Source organism: Eubalaena glacialis, chromosome 11, assembly GCF_028564815.1.
Source record: "Eubalaena glacialis isolate mEubGla1 chromosome 11, mEubGla1.1.hap2.+ XY, whole genome shotgun sequence".
Classification (NCBI taxonomy): domain Eukaryota; kingdom Metazoa; phylum Chordata; class Mammalia; order Artiodactyla; family Balaenidae; genus Eubalaena; species Eubalaena glacialis.
The window spans coordinates 26,636,415-26,657,057 of NC_083726.1; the positions used below are offsets into that span (position 1 = coordinate 26,636,415).

General features: G+C 41.7%; 1 protein-coding gene across 5 annotated transcripts in view; it reads left to right on the forward strand.

The window, feature by feature from the left end:
- TMCC3 (transmembrane and coiled-coil domain family 3) overlaps positions 1–20,643 on the forward strand; it is a 279,678-nt gene that overhangs the window by 210,688 nt on the left and 48,347 nt on the right. Inside the window, exons 1-2 of one of the 5 annotated variants that reach the window (XM_061204248.1) lie at positions 350–367; positions 905–1,041. The exons of 3 other annotated variants lie outside the window; for them this stretch is intronic. In XM_061204248.1, the coding sequence (XP_061060231.1) occupies positions 931–1,041 (111 nt within the window). In that variant the 5' untranslated portion in view covers positions 350–367; positions 905–930. Of the gene's footprint in view, positions 1–349; positions 368–904; positions 1,042–20,643 lie in introns of those variants that run through there. One more of the 5 variants, XM_061204242.1, reaches the window with a different exon arrangement.

A 20,643-nucleotide genomic window follows, 5' to 3' on the forward strand; every position in this document is an offset into this window, starting at 1 on the left:
GAGGTGTTGTGAGTAATAAATGAGTAATGTCTAAAAATGTCAGGTCCACAGTGAGAACTCAATAGATAGTGGCCAGTTTTTGTTATTACTATATAAGACATATTCATAAGCTTGGAAATGGAAAGACTCTAATTTTGTGAATAATATAGAGACTTTTCTGGCACTTTTAGCATTTGGTGCCTCCCTCCATTGCACGTTCCTCATCTATTGATTGTTTACATGTTTATAAACTATAGACACTGGCACTTTGAGAGCAAGAAGTTTCATTCAGCAAATATTTGTGAGCACCTTCTCTGTGCTAGCTGCAGGCATCAGGAATATAAGGGTGAATGAAAACAGTCTGGCCCCTCTGGAAACTTAATATCCGGTGAGTGTATCTTATTTATACTTGTGGCCCCAGGAAATACCCTTCTCTTTTACAGGAAGAAGTGATGATAGTAAGTAGTCTCTAGCATCTGAAGTAAAACCTGTGTTGGGCATGGTTGCCACCTGTAGTACATCTTTATACATTCTGAGGTTTGGAAATAGATCCAGAATTGCACGATGAGTAATGGCCAGAGGTAATCAGGAAGAAAAGGATGTCAGATCCCTTCTCACCATGGAAATGGTTGGGCAGTGATGTAGTAAGTTGATGATCGCATGCTTACTCCCTGGGCAGGAACCAGAGTGAGTGGAAACTGACTTCTGTTGTAGGTGACACTGACCTGGTGAAGTGGTAAACTGAGTAAGTGGTGTGTGAGTACACTTTTAATCAGTGATTTGTTTTATTCTAAAGAGTTAATTAAAGGGACGGTGAACAGATGAATGTCCGAGTCAGAATTTTCTTAAGTGCAACATGAATGATTGATGCGGTGCGTGTTTTTTGAGCGATGCTTTGCTGCAGTCTCACTGGTTCTCCTTTTAGATTGGAGCGTGCTGCGATCCACCAGCATGCTTGCTTGTCACATCCATTGTAGACCACCAAAACAGCTGCTACCAAGTTGGATCGCAGGACTTCTTTGCTTCAGATCCACCGCCTGGATTTCCAGGGCTGCTCTTAAGGTCAGAAATCAGCTTCATCTTTCTAGGTGGATATTGCCCAAGTCTTAACTTAGGAGAGGCTGTAGCTTTCAGCTCTGCTGTTTCTTAACTGTGTTTTCATGTTTTCAGCAGAGAGGGGGGTGGTGAGAGAGAAGAGAACCATGAATCACTGTACTGTGAATCAGAATGAGGACTTTACATTCCTCAGAAAAGGAACATCATAGTTGTGCATGATCTGTGCATAATCCAGCTGCTTCCATGACTTGGGGGAGGGGGATGCTACTTGAAGGAGAATGTAGTGTGTGTGTTATTATTCCTCTGTAAGAAGGCAAAAAGTACGTAAATGAAAAGAAGAATGCAGCGATGGTGATAATAGCCAACGTGTACCAATTCCTTACTATACGCCAGGCACAATATTAAGCTCCTTAATCCTCACAATATCCTATTTATAGTTCCATTTTACGGATGAGGACGTTAAGGCCCAGATGGATTAAGTAATTTGTCCAAGGCCCTGTGGCTATTAGGAAATGGGGGAACCAGGGTTTGATGAACCCAGATCTAATAACAGAGCTGGCATTTTAACCACTTCCCAATCTTGTGCTTTTGAGCTGAGTGTTGGAGAGCAGCTCAGTCTTATTTTATTTTATTTTTTTGTCTGCGTTGGGTCTTCATTGCTGCATGCGGGCTTTCTCTATTTGCGGCGAGCTGGGGCCACTCTTCTCACTGCGGTGGCTTCTCTTGTTGCGGAGCATGGGCTCTAGGCACGCGGGCTTCAGTAGTTGCAGCACGTGGGCTCAGCAGTTGGGGCACATGGGCCCTGGAGCGCAGGCTTAGTAGTTGTGGCACACAGGCGCAGTTGCTCCGCAGCATGTGGGGTCATCCCGGACCAGGGATCAGACCCGTGTCCCCTGCGTTGGCAGGTGGACTCCTAACCACTGCGCCACCAGGGACGTCCGAGCAGTTCAGTCCTAATAAACCTGCTGAGTGCTTGGGGATGGATTGCTCAACTTCCGTAGGGTGCCCAGCCAAAATTGTGCGCTCGGGATTCTTAGGACACAGCACTTTGCCAGTGCTTCGCAGATAGTTGTATGTTCCCAGTAAGCATTTGGAGAATGCACGATTTATGAACTTTTTATAATGCCTAAGATGTAAGAATTTTGACAGTAGTTGGGGACATCTTCAAGGCTGTTAAATAAGCTTATGATTTAAAGACATTGTCAAGGAATCTTCTACCTGGTATTTGGTCTCTGGAGGATGAGCAATTGAAGTACACAACGAGGGTCGTTCCTCCTTGTGACAATTGAGTCACGTTCTGGCCTCACAGGATTTCCCTGTAGGACTTGAACTTCACTGAGCTGAAGGCATGCGCTTCTCATACTTAAGGCAGAGGGTTGGTAAGTTAGACTCAAAGGTTTCACCATGTTAAAACTGAAGGAGAATTCAGACATTAAGTCCAGACCATTTCACTTGCAGAAGTAGAAAAGTGACATCCAGCCAGACTGTAACCAGTGAAATTACGTAACTAATACAGACTGATTAGGACTAACCATTATACCAGCTTCTCTCTTAGAAGAGAATTTCTTTAAAGAAAACTGCTTAAAACATTTTTAAATACCAAGTTAATTGCTAAGTTACGTGTGATAAACATCTCAAAATTGAACTTGGGTGAAATGGGAAATTTTAACTATTTTCAGTAGAGAATTAATTGATGAACAGATTTAAAATTTTGTGATTTTTAGGTGAAAAAAGGCTGAATTGAATGGTTTAGTGTTGGGCCGTTATCCTTCTGAATTTATTTCTAGACTTTTGGTGGGGCTGGAGTGAAGAGGAGGGGTAACAATTCATATATCAAAGTACTTAGCTGCACTGGATCTGCTGCCACTTTTTAAAAATTATCTTTTCTGAGGTCACTTTTATTGTCATTTTTCTTTTTTCAAAATAAAGTTTTGAGAAGTGAGTTCATCTTTGTCTGACCTTCTACCTGTTGGGTAAGGGTACTGGGAAAAAACATATACCAGATGCAGAAGTCTTGGAATATATCATATACGGACTCCATTTAGAATTCAACCCCAGTCTTCTGTCACCTCTGAAGCTCTCCGTTCCTGTGAGTCTCTTTTGAGAGCATCTTCCAGCACCAAGTGGCTTTGGTATATATAATTTCCATATAACAGAGCCCGTAAACACAAACCGAAAACATCATCTGGTTCTTAGCCGAAGAAATAGTCACGTGCTGCAACCCCGGGGGAAGACAGGGATGGGGTCCATCGGCCTTTTGAGAGACGGCACGTCCAGTGCCCATCCCCAGGGACATGCCTCCCTGAGTGAAAGTGTGTGTGGTTCCTGTCTTACATGCTGACTTGAGAGCCCAACCCAGGTGTGGCTTTACCCCGGAGTACCCAGGTGTTCCACAGGCACCTCGAAGTCTGTGTGTCAGACTTAACTTGTTCTCTCAAACCCCCCCAATTCCTGATGAATACTTTTCCCATACAGCCAGCCCCCAAACTGGATGCGTGGGAAGCCCACTCAAATCAGCCCCCCTCGTCCACCACATCCAGTGGTTTACTTCTTAAATTTTCTCAACCACTTTTTCCTTTTTATCCCCAACCTCACTTACGCAGTTTAGTTCTAGATTTGAGGGCTGGAGTGAAGGGTTCAGAGTCTGGACTTTGGAGTCAGGCTGGAATGTCAGCTTCTCCACCTACCAGCTGTGTGAATGACTGTGAGAAGTGGCGTTGGGAAACCCATCACAGCGTTTGTTGTTCTGACATTGAGTCATTCTTTGTCTACCGCAGAGTTCCCCAAACTTCACTCATTCCCACGCCTCCTACAAAGAGCTTCGGGCCACCTGTACCCTTATTTACTTAATATTTCTAAATCAATTCACTCCTTAAAATTTTATTTTTGAAGTATCCATATAACTACTCTAGCTGAATACTTTCTGGGCCTCTGAGGCCTGCAGCACCAGATGAAAAAGATTAGCAAACGCGGGAGCTTTGTTAGGGAGCTGTTAGTGCAGAACAAGACTTTCTCCTGGACTGAAGCAGCTGTGTTGGATTGAAGACTGTTTTCAAGGGACTGACTCGCTCCTGGTGATTCTGTGTGTTTAACGCTTTCATTTTTGTCCTTCTAAAATGATTCAGAATTATTGAGGAAAACACTGGTGTTAATGTATCGTCTCCCTTCCTTTATGAAACAGTTCTTTTAGACCATTGGCCTAGAAAATGCTTAGAAATATTTTTTTTTCTTCTCATGGATTGTGAAAATTTGAATAATTGAATGTTTCAGGATGAACAAAAGTGCACCCTGTTGAGTTGAAGGCAGGCTTGTCTGGGTAGGGATACTTGGGAGAGGTTGGGAAAACAAGAGTTGTGTTCCAGGCTGTGTTTCTAGTCTTCCGATGACCTTCGAGAAACCAAGGCGAGGGAAGCCCTGAGGCTAAAGAATGGACCATCCAGAAGATACGGATTCTTTGGGAATTTCAGGCAAGGACAGAAAGTGGGTGGAGAAGAAATTTAAGCTCTGTGTTTTTCTGAAGTAAAGTTGAATCTAATTAAGCTGTGTCTGTAGGCTTGTTGTAATGTAAGGAAACTAAATGATGCCTTGAGCTGCAGCCTTTCTCAGAAAATGTGATGTAAGCACTTGTCCAAAAATAAAGTCTGCCCTTAGTGAAAGCTATGCTTCAGCACCTCGGTGTATTTACTCATGTGTGTGCAAGTGTATGTTGGGACCGAAAGTCCCTCTTTTTCTGTCTTTGTAAAGATGTTGTCATAATCCAGAAGGCTTGGAACTCGGCTTCAGTGGTGTACTATTTTAATCTCACTAATTGGAACAGGTGGCCTCGATTTGAGACTGAATCACTAGTTGGCATAGATTTTAATTTATCTGAAAATATGAGGCCCATTCAGTAAGAGCTGTTCAGGGTGTGCATTGGCATCAGGCAAAGTGCTCGAAAGCTTCAACCATTAAAAGCACAGAAGACAGAGAGGAGGGTTGAAGAAATGTAGTCGAATAGTTTGCTGCTTTGACTCCATTCTTAAATATTGGGTGAAGAGCTATAAAGGAACGTGGTTAAGGAAAGCATGTCTAGATGCTTGAGACGTCTATTTGTAAATATTTCTCCAAGTGAGGGAAATGTCTTATGTACATCCTTTGAATCCACCCCACAAGATGGCATGTTTCAAGAGGACTTCATGCTGTCCTCCTGGCTCTATAGGTCTTAGCACATCGACAGGCGTGAGGTGAAGGGGGTGCCTGGGTGACTCAGCTTACCGCAAGTGCTCAAGTTTTGAGATAGCTTAAGATACCTCTCATGAAATCACGCATGGTCTCCTGATCATGAGCTTCTCTAGCTGGACCACTGCTTTATTTTTAGAGTAACTGTATGCTTTGCATAGTGTCTTGTCAATATCTTGCTTTAAATCCTTCAGCAGGACAGAATCCCAGCTTCTTACCCTGACACCAGAGCCTCTTCATCTGACCTTTGTCTTTCACCCTCTCTCTGCCCTTGAGCTCTGGTCTCCTTTCTTTGTGGGCTCCCATGCCTCCCCTTTCTGCCTGTGGGCACTTGCTTCATCCTCTCACATGGGGATGGTTATGTTCTTTTTATCCAGACATGGAGCCTGGTACATAGTTGGGGCTTGTAAATACTGACCAAATGAGTGGATGTGGGTGTGCTGTACAGGACTTCAGAAGCTGGAAAGTGTATTCTACTCTTGATCCGTATCAATGCAGATTAATCGACCTTGTTATAATTGCTGTATAGGATTCCACTATATGGGTATTCCATAATTTATTTAACCATTTACTTATTAAAGGATACTTGTATTACTTCCAATCTTTGATTATTATAGGCACCTCATTGACTGCCCTTGGGCATGCTTCTTTTCCCACATGTGAAGAATATGTTAATAGGCTAAATTCTTAAACGTGGGATTGTTCATCAAAGGGTGTGTGCATTTTAAATCATGATATTGTGAAATTGAACACCGCACCTGTGCAGCAGAGAGCGAAACTGATACAGTTTATGTAACCGTCAGTGTATGAACATGCCTCAGCTCACATCTTTCCAACACACAGTATTTTTTTTTTAAACATCTTTATTGAAGTATAATTGCTTTACAATGGTGTGTTAGTTTCTGCTTTATAACAAAGTGAATCAGTTATACATATACATATGTTCCCATATCTCTTCCCTCTTGCATCTCCCTCCCTCCCACCCTCCCTATCCCACCCCTCTAGGTGGTCACAAAGCACTGAGCTGATCTCCCTGTGCTATGCGGCTGCTTCCCACTAGCTAGCTATTTTACATTTGGTAGTGTATATATGTCCATGACACTCTCTCACCCTGTCACATCTCACCCCTCCCCCTCCCCATATCCTCAAGTCCATTCTCTAGTAGGTCTGTGTCTTTATTCCCGTCTTGCCACTAGGTTCTTCATGACCTTTTTTTTTTTTCCCTTAGATTCCATATATATGTGTTAGCATACTGTATTTGTTTTTCTCTTTCTGACTTACTTCACTCTGTATGACAGACTCTAACTCCATCCACCTCATTACAAATACCTCCATTTCATTTCTTTTTATGGCTGAGTAATATTCCATTGTATATATGTGCCACATCTTCTTTATCCATGCATCTGTTGATGGACACTTAGGTTGCTTCCATGTCCTGGCTATTGTAAACAGAGCTGCAATGAACATTTTGGTACATGACTCTTTTTGAATTATGGTTTTCTCAGGGTATATGCCCAGTAGTGGGATTGCTGGGTCGTATGGTAGTTCTATTTTTAGTTTTTTAAGAAACCTCCATACTGTTCTCCATAGTGGCTGTATCAATTTACATTCCCACCAACAGTGCAAGAGTGTTCCCTTTTCTCCACACCCTCTCCAGCATTTATTGTTTCTAGATTTTTTGATGATGGCCATTCTGACCGGTGTGAGATGATACCTCATTGTAGTTTTGATTTGCATTTCTCTAATGATTAATGATGTTGAGCATTCTTTCATGTGTCTGTTGGCAATCTGTATATCTTCTTTGGAGAAACGTCTATTTAGGTCTTCTGCCCATTTTTGGATTGGGTTGTTTGTTTTTTTGTTATTGAGCTGCATGAGCTGCTTGTAAATCTTGGAGATTAATCCTTTGTCAGTTGCTTCATTTGCAAATATTTTCTCCCATTCTGAGGGTTGTCTTTTGGTCTTGTTTATGGTTTCCTTTGCTGTGCAAAAGCTTTTAAGTTTCATTAGGTCCCATTTGTTTATTTGTGTTTTTATTTCCATTACTCTAGGAGCTGGGTCAAAAAGGATCTTGCTGTGATTTATGTCATAGAGTGGTGTTCTGCCTATGTTTTCCTCTAAGAGTTTGATAGTGTCTGGCCTTACACTTAGGTCTTTAATCCATTTTGAGTTTATTTTTGTGTATGGTGTCAGGGAGTGTTCTAATTTCATACTTTTACATGTAGCTGTCCAGTTTTCCCAGCACCACTTATTGAAGAGGCTGTCTTTTCTCCACTGTATATGCTTGCCTCCTTTATCAAAGATAAGGTGACCATATGTGCATGGGTTTATCTCTGGGCTTTCTATCCTGTTCCATTGATCTATATTTCTGTTTTTGTGCCAGTACCAAACTGTCTTGATTACTGTAGCTTTGTAATATAGTCTGAAGTCAGGGAGCCTGATTCCTCCAGCTCCATTTTTCTTTCTCAAGATTGCTTTGGCTATTCGGGGTCTTTTGTGTTTCCATACAAATTGTGAAATTTTTTGTTCTAGTTCTGTGAAAAATGCCAGTGGTAGTTTGAGAGGGATTGCATTGAATCTGTAGATTGCTTTGGGTAGTAGAGTCATTTTCACAATGTTGACTCTTCCAATCCAAGAACATGGTATATGTCTCCATCTATTTGTATCATCTTTAATTTCTTTCATCAGTGTCTTATAATTTTCTGCATACAGGTCTTTTGTCTCCTTAGGTAGGTTTATTCCTAGATATTTTATTCTTTTTGTTGCAGTGGTAAACGGGAGTGTTTTCTTAATTTCACTTTCAGATTTTTCATCATTAGTATATAGGAATGCAAGAGATTTCTGTGCATTAATTTTGTATCCTGCTACTTTACCGAATTCATTGATTAGCTCTAGTAGTTTTCTGGTAGCATCTTTAGGATTCTCTATGTATAGTATCATGTCATCTGCAAACTGTGACAGCTTTACTTCTTCTTTTCCGATTTGGATTCCTTTTATTTCTTTTTCTTCTCTGATTGCTGTGGCTAACACTTCCAAAACTATGTTGAATAATAGTGGTGAGAGTGGGCAACCTTGTCTTGTTCCTGATCTTAGTGGAAATGGTTTCAGTTTTTCACCATTGAGGACAGTGTTGGCTGTGGGTTTGTCATATATGGCCTTTATTATGTTGAGGAAAGTTCCCTCTATGCCTACTTTCTGCAGGGCTTTTATCATAAATGGGTGTTGAATTTTGTTGAAAGCTTTCTCTGCATCTATTGAGATGATCATATGGTTTTTCTCCTTCAGTTTGTTAATATGATGTATCATGTTGATTGATTTGCATATATTGAAGAATCCTTGCATTCCTGGAATAAACCCCACTTGATCATGGTGTATGATCCTTTTAATGTGCTGTTGGATTCTGTTTGCTAGTATTTTGTTGAGGATTTTTGCATCTATGTTCATCAGTGATATTGGCCTGTATTTTTCTTTCTTTGTGACATCTTTGTCTGGTTTTGGTATCAGGGTGATGGTGGCCTCGTAGAATGAGTTGGGGAGTGTTCCTCCCTCTGCAATATTTTGGAAGAGTTTGAGAAGGATAGGTGTTAGCTCTTCTCTAAATGTTTGATAGAATTCGCCTGTGAAGCCATCTGATCCTGGGCTTTTGTGTGTTGGAAGATTTTTAATCACAGTTTCAATTTCAGTGCTTGTGATTGGTCTGTTCATATTTTCTGTTTCTTCCTGGTTCAGTCTCGGCAGGTTGTGCATTTCTAAGAATCTGTCCATTTCTTCCAGGTTGTCCATTTTATTGGCATAGAGTTGCTTGTAGTAATCTCTCATGATCGTTTGTATTTCTGCAGTGTCAGTGGTTACTTCTCCTTTTTCATTTCTAATTCTATTGATCTGAGTCTTCTCCCTTTTTCTCTTGATGAGTCTGGCTAATGGTTTATCAATTTTGTTTATCTTCTCAAAGAACCAGCTTTTAGTTTCATTGATTTTTGCTATTGTTTCCTTCATTTCTTTTTCATTTATTTCTGATCTGATCTTTATGATTTCTTTCCTTCTGCTAGCTTTGGGGTTTTTTTGCTCTTCTTTCTCTAATTGCTTTAGGTGCAAGGTTAGGTTGTTTATTCGAGGTGTTTCCTGTTTCTTGATGTAGGCTTGTATTGCTATAAACTTCCCTCTTAGAACTGCTTTTGCTGCATCCCATAGGTTTTGGGTCATCATGTCTCCATTGTCATTTGTTTCTAGGTATTTTTTGATTTCCCCTTTGATTTCTTCAGTGATCACTTCGTTATTAAGTACACACAGTGTATTATTGTCTAGTTTGTTGATCCTCAGCAATCTGGTAGGTGAAAACTGGTACCTCATTTTAATTTATATTTTTCCTAATACGAATGAGGTTGATGGTATTTTTAAATTTTTATTTTGAAATAATTACAGACCTACAGGAAGTTGCAAAAAAATAGTACAGAAATGTCCGTGTACCACCCCTCTACCCAACCTAGATTCTCCCAAGGGTTACATCTTATGTAATTATAGTACAATGTGTTAATCATATTTTCACACACTTAAAAAACATTTGTCTTTATTGTGAACTACCTGTTTATATATTCTGGCCATTTATTTATTGGGTTTTTCTTCTCTTAATTTGATTTGTAGAAGTTTTTTACTTATTAAATAGGTTGTTTGCACATACATTTTTTCCAGTTTGTCATTTCTGACTGTTAATTTTCTACTGTCGCATAACAAATTACTACAAATCTAGCAACTTAAAACAACACCCATTTATCATCTCACGGTTTCCATGGGCCAAGAGTCCAGACCCAGCTTACCTGCATCCTCTGCTCAGTTTCATCAGCCTAAAGTCAAGGTGTCAGCCAGGACCACAGTCTTGTCTGAGGCTTGGAATACTTTTCCAAGCTCACTGGTTGTTTACCCAGTTAAGTTCCTTGCAGCTGTAGGACTGAGGCCCTCAGCCCCCAGAGGCTGCCTACTATTCCCTGCCATGTGGCCCTCTCCACAACATGGTAGGCTGTTTCTTCAAGGCCAGTAGGAGAGCATCTCTGTTGCATTACCTCTAGACAAGGGCTCTTTTAGAGGGCTCACCTGATAGGCCAGGCCCACTCAGTTATTCCATCTTTTGATGAACTAAAGTCAACTGATTAGGAACCTTAATTAAATCTGCAAAATTCTTTCACCCTTGCCATATAATGTAACCTAATTATGGGAGTAAAATCCCGTCATATTCACACGTCTTGCTCATATACAAGGAGAGGTTATCTGACAGGGTGTATACACCAGTGGGTAGGAATCTTGGGGGCTCTCTTAGAATTCTGCCTTCCACACTGATTTAATGACATGTTGTGTGTGTATAGAGCTAGCATATACCAAACACCAAATAAATATTAACCAGACTTTGCCATGAAAAAATTTAAAAATTTTAGGGCTTACAGGTTTGTGTCATTCTTAGAATGGCCTTCCAGATTTTAAGAGTCTTTAAAAAACCAAAACACCATGTTTTTTAAATACGTTTTATGATTTTTGTTTTTATGTATTTTAATCTTGATCCAGTTAGAATTTGATTCTCTTTAAGATGTCTACACATAAATGACATAGTTATCCCTGCACCATTTTTTGCATAGTTCCTTCTCTTTAAAAATACACTGCTGTCCATATGTATAGTTTCATTTTTATAAATTTCTCCTGTTTTAAAAGTATTGAATCAAAGGTTATAATTTTGGTTCATTTATTCTGGGTTGATATCCCCCCTCCCTCCCACACCCCCATCCAGGATTTGAAATGAGCATTTTGAGAACTGGAGCTCATGCATTTAGAAACTTTCAACAGGCATGATTCCAGTGTCACCTACCATAAGGAAAGACCGAAAGGTAAAGGAGAAGAGATGGTAAAGTTTGTCATTTAAAAAAAAAATTTGCTTTCAATTCTTTTGAAGTAGATGTTACCTCTCAACAAGTTCTACATATGCTTTAAAGTATAAAGAATATGTATTGTTGTTTCCTAAACCCTCTGTGCTGCCTTAATCATTGTGGTCCACTATCCTAGCTCTGGAGATGAAAGGGCAGGAATGACTTTCAGCAGATGCTTTCAAGCTTGTGGTCCTCTCACTTAGTAAGCATGTATAGCACCCTTATGCTGTCCTCGGTACTAGGAATTTAAGTTGGTTTATGACTCATGTTAAAATAAATAAAACAAGATTTCATGTTTGTAGGTAATAAGCTGTTGCTTTGTTTGGCTTAATTATCCTTATTTGTAGGTTACTCCTGTGGCTTGCTAAATATCAGTAGATATTTAGGGGTCGTTCTATGCGCCTAAGTTAATTATTGAGAGGTTCACATGGCTTATAATCCCTGTGTCTGACACAGAGGGAGGTTGAAACTGTTGGTTGTGCCCCGAAATGAACACTTAACATTTCATAAGCTGACTCAAGAGCATATTAATGGTGGAATGAGTATGCTTTTATTACGTGTATTTTCATTTTGGAAGGGCACTGTGCTTGTCAAAACCTCCTGACTTAAGCAAATTATCAAGTAATATTTGTTGTACAAAGCCAGCCAAAATTTACCTCATGTGCTGAGCATTTTAGAGGTACTCACTGAATTGGCATCTGTTGGCTATGTGGGCACCAAAATTAAAGTGAGAGTCTTCTTTCATTCAGGTGGCTCATTTATGTCCTGTTACAACCTGGGGAGCCATGAGGGCTCTTGTTTACACCAAATCATTTTCTGTTTCTAATATCCCGAAGTGTTCCTACTGTTTGGGTAGGTGGGAACATTAAGTTCTGTCGAGAAATTTGACTCGCACTCTGGTCATTTAAAATGGTCTAATAGCAAGAAAGTTTTTTAAGTACTCGGCTAAAATTAAGCCCTTATTTTTAAAAAATATTTATTTGTTTATTTGGTTGCGCTGGGTCTTAGTTGTGGCAGATGGACTCCTTAGTTGCGGCAGGCGGGCTCCTTAGTTGCCGCTCACCAGCTCATTAGTTGTGGCATGCATGTGGGATCTAGTTCCCTGACCAGGGATTGAACCCGGGCCCCCTGCATTGGGAATGCAGAGTCTTAACCACTGCGCCACCAGAGAAGTCCCTAAGCTCTTATTTTTAAAGAAACAGTTAAAAGGAGAGCTCTTCAGCCTTGTGCTGTTTAAGGATGGTTTTGTGAACTGAGCCCACCATTCCAACAGACATATTTTGAAACTTTCCTTTGGGCAAATAAGAGATGAATGAAATAATCTTGTATTTATGTGGCTTCCTTTAAATTAACGTTGATGCCTTCTCAGCCTTCATTTTTGAAATAATTTGTTGCAAATTTGGGGTGATTTTAATGGTAACAGATTTGCTAAATAAGAATAATACATATACTGTTGAAAGAGATACTAAATCTGTATACAAAGATTATTTTATGTTTTCTGATACTTTGGACATTTCAGAAATCACACTTTGTTAGTAAATTCTTTAAAATAATTGCTCCTTAGTTTATTTGTACAGTAGCCTAAAATGAGCCTGGATGTTTTTCTAGGGCCGCTAGCTTATTAAACTCTCAGTGGATTTTAATTTTTTTAAGTTTATGCTTGCTTTGGCTGTTAAATTTAATTTAAGGTTGAAGTTAATGTCCTATGGAAGTAAATGCAGTGACATCAGATTCCAAAATTATAAGGTAATGAAATGGCCCATCAGAAACAGCAACTTACACCATATTTTAAAAGTAAACCAGATTCACAGAGGGGAGAATGTTCTGAGCATGCGGAAAACCTGTATCAAATCATTAACCAAAGTTCTGGTTAAATAGTAGACAACTTTATTTTTAATTACTAAATGCTTCAGATATGGAGAAGACCTTTTTTAAAGTGTGGTACTCATAGACCTACCTCCTAGATGTAACAGATGTTAACATTTTGCCATGTTTACACCAGATTTCTGTCACTTGTTTTTAAGAGATAAATGGTCCCAGATACAATATCTGGATGTCTTCTCCCTTCCTACTTCCTCAGAGGTCTCCGTAACCTGAATTTGTTGTGTTTCATTCCTTTGTATGTTTTTATACATTGGGAGAATCTGTAAGCAATGTATAGTTTGTATTTTGGATTAAATATTTATATAAATGGAATCTCTTTGTAACTGGTTATTTTTTCCAACATGGTGTTTATACATTTATTCAACTTCATTTCCATTTTTTACTGCTGTACATTATTTCAGTATATGAGTAAACTAGAGTCTGTTTATAGCCATTCTCCTAGTGGTGGACAGGCAGGTTGATTCTGAGAAGGTCTGTATACTTGTGGGAGGGTTTCTCTAGGAAAGATACTTAGAAGTGACATTCCTGGGGCAGAGGAAAAAGAATATCTTCAACCTTACCATCTATACTTAAGTAGCTTTGTCAAGTAATTGTACTTACAGGAGTGATTTCTTAAAGTCATGTTTTAATATTTGTCATAGAAAATTTTCATAATGATGTTAGATTTTATGTAGATGTTGAATAGTATTTGTTTAAAGTTTGTATGCATTTTAATTTTTTCTGAAAGCAGATATAAAGTTATTTTGAGTTTGCTAGTAGGCAGTTTTTTGGACCACGTAAAGAACTTAAGCATCTATACTCTCGTTAAAGTCTATCAAAGCTCTTGTTTTAGAATTAAAGCCATCAGTTTATAGAAGTATATTCATTGACATGTCAAGAGGTCATGCTTTTATGTTGATTGAAAAAGTTTTCAAAATATTTGCACAGAAGATACCATTTTTGTTTGTAAAGTGGCACATACAAGTAGAACATGAATAAAGCTAGCAGAGGTGAGTAGTTCTGCTGGCAGTGTGACAAGGGCTTACATGGGTTACGATAATTTTTACAACAGAACCAAAAAGTAGGTACAGTTATCCTCATTTTATGGCTGAAGAACTGAGGCTCAAACAGGGGTAAATAACTCAAGCATGATCATACCAGTAAGAAATGGAGAGGCTGGAACTTGAACCCAGATTGGTCTGCATTCCTGAGCCTTTGCCTCTAACCATTAGGCAGAACTGCAACAACCGCTGAAAGGATAGTGACATAGAAACCCAAATATAGACACTGGTTGCCTCTGGGTAAGTAGAGCGTTGGGTGCTTTGTTTTTCTTCCACTGGCTTTTTGGTATTTTCATAGCTTTTCTAAAACAAACATTGTTTTGCAGTTAAATCTAGCTAAATGATGAGCAGCATTTGTCCTGAAAAGGAGAAAGATAAATCACAGTAATGCTATAACTTTCTCATTTACTCTTTGTTTTGCCCCAGGTCTGGGGAAGGGTCAGTGGTCAAGACTTGTGACCCCAGTGACAGAACCAGTAGCAGCGCTGCATTGTAGGTCCCAAGCTGCACACCCTAGAGCATGGATCTAGAATTCCCTGGCTTTCTTCTTAGGCAGGGATGATTTGAAGCAGGATGTGTTCTAACTTGAGATCTCCTTAGAAAATATAAGGAGAGGCTGCCTTATTCCAGTGCCCCCTTCATTGTCCTAAGTGCTTCACTGGGTGCTTAGCGCTGGGTGCTTAGTGGGCACTGCCCTGGAGGCGCTCAGGCTCAGGAGGACAGACTTGCGCACAGAAAATGGCAGTGCTCCAGGGAGCCCTGACCTCACATGGGCCCTTCTGGAAAGAATTGACCCAGAGTCCACCCTGAGAGGCTCTAGATGGGAAGGAGTAGGTGTCCGCTGTTAAGGCTTCCTGGCCCACCTCCCTTCATGCTCACACTCTCCTGCATAAGTGTCTCCTGATAGATGTTTGTAGGACGTGATTGGGAGAGAAGGACAGGTGGTACCCATTTTTGAGGTTTTGGTTCACCTCTGATTAGCCCTTTGATGATGTGCTTTGTATATGAGTATATGTGTGTGTATGTATCGTTACATCCTCATGCAAAGGAAATACTAAACCCTGGACATCACAGATAGGTCCTTTGATTTGACTCAGATGTAAGAAGGATGCTGCCGAAAAGGGAGGAACAGAGATGTTCATTGTCATGGCAACCAGCAGGTTTTTATAGTGGAACACTGCCTTTGTAACCCAAACCAGACACCCTTTTCCTAACTACAGGAAACAGACTGATGCAAACTCCAGAAATTATAGTACCATCTCTCAGTGAGGTTTTGTTTGCTTTTTGGAAACTGTCTTGCAGTGGTTTGGGTTCCTTTGTAGAATTTCACTTACGAAAGGCACCCTTTAAATGCCTTCGAATTTTATGAAGTCAGTACTTAGGGCTTTCCCATTATTATTACACATCACCCTCATTTGCACCCCCACCTCACCCCACTTTAATCTACATGGCCAGGATTTTTACTGATACGAGGGATTAGCCTGAGGTTGCATTTGGAGTTTGGGAGACGTTATACACTCTGTGGCACGAGCTCCTCCCTGATGAAAAGTGTGCCCTCTCCCTCCCCTTGAATGCCTTTGCTGTTTGACCTTTTGCGACCTTTTTGTGCTTGGGTCTTCACCATCCATCCCTCTCTAGACTCAGCAGACACCGAGATGCTTAGAACATCTCACTCCTGCAGTCACTCTGTAGGCAGGTTGAGAGTCCACCCTTTGCTGTCTGAGAACTCCTGGAGGATTGAACCCTTATGGTTTTCTTTCGGTAGCTTTGGTGAGGTTTCCTAAACCTGGGGTACAAAAAGCCAGTGTAAGAAGAGAGCCCTTCTGCAAACAGGTGGAGCTTAACTTGGGAGAATAAGGACCTCCTTGAGTGGCTAGGCAGAGTTTTTTTGTTTTTTAGCACTTTGGGAGAAGGCAGAAACATAGGCTACCCTTTACTTCCCCTAACTTCTTGGTCTGAGGTGTCCCCTTCACCCAGGACCACACCTTGAGATCGAGAGCCCTGATGGGCTTCCTTGGATAGTAGCATCCAGGTGGGTAGTGTCTGCGTCTCCTCAGCACGTGCCAGGGAAGAGGACTCACTTGGGCACCTTTGCGTGGCACTGATTTAAGAATGAGCTCCCTGTAGCCCCCTGGGCTGGCTTCTTCCGACCCCCTTCCACCAAGTCGTCAGCATCTCATGTGGGAGATGTCGGGCCACTGTCCACGCATAAGCAGTACAGGTACGGGTCATGCCTGCAACGATTCTGCTTTCAGCCTAGTTCAACACATATGTGTTGAGTACCTTGCTCCAAGCCCGGCATCCCAGGGAACAAAAGAAATTTCCCTACTCTCACCAAGCTTATATTCAGGTAGGACGAGGCAGACAGCCCAGACCAATAGTAAATTACACAGTATGTTAAGTGGTGATAAATGCAATGTTGAGAAACAAAGCATGGAAGAGGGGGCTGGGGAGGCCCAAGGTGTGTGTGGGGGGAGTGGGGGGGGGATAGAGGAAAGCAGTTTCAAGTAGGAGGCTCGAGGACAGCTCTACTCAGAGATGCCGCTGAGGATGGGCCTGAGGAAGAAAGCTATACAGCTGTGCAGGGGATGAGCTCTCCAGGGAGAGAGAACAGCAGATGCAGACTCCCTGCGACAAGCGTGTGCCTGTTGCATTTGAGGCACATCAGAGAGGCCATGTGGCCGGATGGGGCGAGCAAGGAGTTGAGGAATCATGAGGACGTGAGGCCCAAGAGGCAGGGGCAGGCCAGTTCATGGGCCGGTTCATGTTTAACAAGGATCACCTGGGCTGCTAGATTCAGAACAGGCCATTTTCAAGCCCTCCTTTGGCGTGTTAGAGCTCAGAGGGGCAGCTCAGTGTCAGGGCTCTGGGGACCACGGGCCTGGTTTTTAAATCCTGGTTCTGCCACTTACAACCTGTGTGGACTCATCTTAGGCAGTTTGCCCAACCCATTTGAGCATCAGCTTCCTCATGTGAAAAAATAAGTGTAATTCTTCTCTTACAAAGATGTTGAAGGCTTCTGTAAGATCCTGAACTGAAGGGGTCTTCCTTGACTCCCCTTCTCAGCTCATCCCCAGCCTGGGTGCTCCCTGACCAGACTGGTACCCAAGTCTGTTGTGAGCCTTCTTCGTGTTCTTCTCATGTGCGGTTCGCTTGTCTCTCTCCCCTTGGAAAGCAGGCAGGGATTGTATCTCCAGGGCTTCACACATAATGCACAATATGTGTTTGGATGGATAGAGAAATAGAAGGATGCAAGGAAGGAAAGGCTTTGGCTACATTTCTTATTTAAATAGGTCTCATTAGGGAAGACAAGTAATGTACTCTTATTTCCATATTTTAAAATTTAAGGGACTTCCCTGATGGCGCAGTGGTTAGGAATCCGCCTGCTAATGCAGGGGACACGGGTTCGAGCCCTGGTCCAAGATCCCACATGCTGCGGAGCAGCTAAGCCTTTGTGCCACAATTACTGAGCCTGCGCTCTAGAGCCCGTGAGCCACAACTACTGAGCCCATGTGCCACAACTACTGAAACCCACGTCCCTAGAGCCCGTGCTCCACATCAGAAGCCACCACAATGAGAAGCCCGCGCACCGCAACAAAGAGTAGCCCCCACTCGCGGCAACTAGAGAAAGCCCGTGCACAGTAGCGAAGACCCAGCGCAGCCAAAAATAAATAAATAAGTTTATTTAAAAAAAAAAATTTATCTTCTCTCCACTTGTGTAGAGAAATGCTTATTCGAAGATCCTAACTGGTGTTTTTACTTAGGTGTTCTCCAAGAATAAATGTTTTGTTAACAGATTTCATCAAGAGTCTAAGGAAGTTTTCCTCCAACATTTTATTGTGAAAAATTTCAAGCAAATACGTACAAAATACAAAGGTAGTACTTGCTTCAGCAGCACATACACTAAAAAATTGGAATGATAACAGAAAAAAATAAAGGTAATAACAATTTATATTAACATTAATTTAATATACAGATGATCTAAATCACTCACAATGTTGGTATAGTAGTGACTTCAGGGCAGGTTTTTTTTTTGTTTTTGTTGTTTGAGTTTGGATACCTCTATTACCTATATCATTTTCCATGATATGAAAAGGCTTAATCCGTAACTTTCCTGTTAGAAAAATTCTGTGTGACACCGTCGTTCACAGTGAGATCGTTGGACTTTCATCTGGGACTTCTGCATCATTTATATGTAAAGTCAGTGTTGAATAGGTTGAATTCTGTCCCCTCAAAAAGATGTGTTGAAGTCTGTGATAATTGTGATTTACAATAAGGAATACATATATTTGGTCTTCATCCCCATTTCTGTCACAAAGCTCCTAAAACCTTGGGAATTTCCTAAGTGATAAGAGTGATAAAGGTGAAATGGGTGTCTTTTGTTAATTCATATAACAAACTTCTTTCAACCACACCTGAGTTTATGTTAACTTTGGAAAGCCCCTGAAGATGGGGGCAAGTTGCCAGGGGAACTTGTTAGTCCCACTTGTGGGGAGTGGAGAAGGGCTGGAGGTTGCATTAATCACCTATGGCCAATGATTCAATCTGTCATGACTTTGTAATGAAGTCTCCATAGAGACCCAAAAGGATGGGATTCAGAGGGTCCCTGGGTTGGTGAACACGCGGAGGTTCTGGGAGAGTGGTGCCCAGAGAGCATGGGATATCCTTGCCCTTTCCACATGCGTTGCTCAGTACATCTCTTCCGTCTGGCTGTTCTGAGTTACATCCTTTTATGATAAACTGGTGATCCATTAAGTAAATGTTTTCCTGAGTTCTGTGAGCCTGTCGAGCAAATTAATCAACCCGAAAAGAGGGCGTGGGAACCTCCATTTTAGAGCCAGTCGTTCAGAAGCACAGGTAAGAACGTGGACTTGAGCCTGGTGTCTGAAGTGAGGGGAGGGGACAGTTCGGGGGACCGAGCCCTTTAGCTGTGGGATCTGACGCCATCTCCGGGTAGATAGTGTCAGAAGGAGTTGATTTGTAGGACACCCTGCTGGTAGAGAAGAACTGTTTGGTGTGGGACCCTCCCCCCACCCCCAGCTGCAACACTAGGTGACCAGAAGTGTGGTAGTCCTGTGTTTCCTGTATAACGTCCTAGCCCCAGGCTCCTCAGAACATGACCTTCCTTGGAAATAGGGTCTCTACAGAGACAATGATGTGTCAACTGAAGAAAAACACACAACCTAAAAGTTGAGAATTATGTTTTATTCAGCGGACTTTCTGAGGACTCAAGCCCAGGAGGCAGCCTCGCAGATAGCCCTGAGGGACTGCTGGGAAGCGGTACGGGAGGAGCCAGGAGGTATAGGAGTTTTTGCAACAAAAACCAGAGAGTTGGGAAATCAAGAGACCATAGTTAAAGAAAACCAGACATGTCAAGTTAATGAATTTAGCACTTTTCTCTTTTGGGGAAGATGGAAGAGGCTGGGCTGATTGAAATCATTCCTTTGATATGCACTTTAACTATCTGGGGCCAGTGTCCTGTTTTTCTCCATCCTGGATCCCCTCAGGGAGCACAGTTGGGGGAGGCTGCGGTGGTTGATTTGTTTACCGATGTGCCTTTGACATTCTTCGTCCACATGTGTTAAAAGGAAGTCAGTCGTTAGGGTGGGCCTTAATCCACCATGACTGGTGTTCTTTAAAATGGGGGAATTTGGAGACAGACACGCACAGAGGCAAGATGATGTGAAGACAGAGGATTAGTGGAGGAAACTAGAAGTCAAGGAATGTCTGAGAAGCTGGGAGAGAGACATGCAATGGCTGCTTCCCCAGGACCTGCAGAAGGAGCATGGCCTCGCTGACGCCTTGATTTCAGGCCTCCATAACCGTGAGACAATACATATCTGTTGTTTTAAGCCACCCAGTTTGGGGTACTTTGTTACGGCAGCCCTAGAAAACCAATACAGTTAGCCGACACGTTTCCTATCCACCCACGACAACTAAAGAAGTACTAATACCTGGCTCCAGTGTGAGTAGAAATACAAAAAGCCTTGAAACCCCAGGATTTCAAGGTACTTGGTTAGCAGGTGGTTATCTCTGTAATCCTCCAAATTACATAAATATTTTTTACCATCTAAATAAGCACATTCTTGTAAATTGTCTGTAGCAAACTCATGGAACCCCAAGAATATGTCTGTGGACCCAGTTTGGAAAACTCAGGTATAGGAATAAGAGAAGCAGCTCAGACTTTGGTTCTGAGTTCAAATCTCATCTCTGCTACTGTGCAGCTGTGCAACCCTGATCACCTTGCATAATCTACCTGAGTCTGTTCTTGAACCTTGCACATGGCAGATGTTCAGGAATCAGCTGGGCCACGGAGCCTGGGGTGAAGGGAAGAACCCAGAGAGGGAACTTGAAGAGAGTCGGCGAGAGTGGGATGGATCTTGGCCTGGCAGAAATATGGAGTCTGGTTCCCCTGTTTGAACACTACCTGAGAGGTTTCATCCAAGTGGTTTTTCCCCTCAAAAAGTCAGATTCTTTTGCTCATGGGGCAGCAGAAGAGAACATTGGGTTCAGGCATGAGCCTTGTTTCCTTAGAAAGGTACAGAGACCCCAGAGAC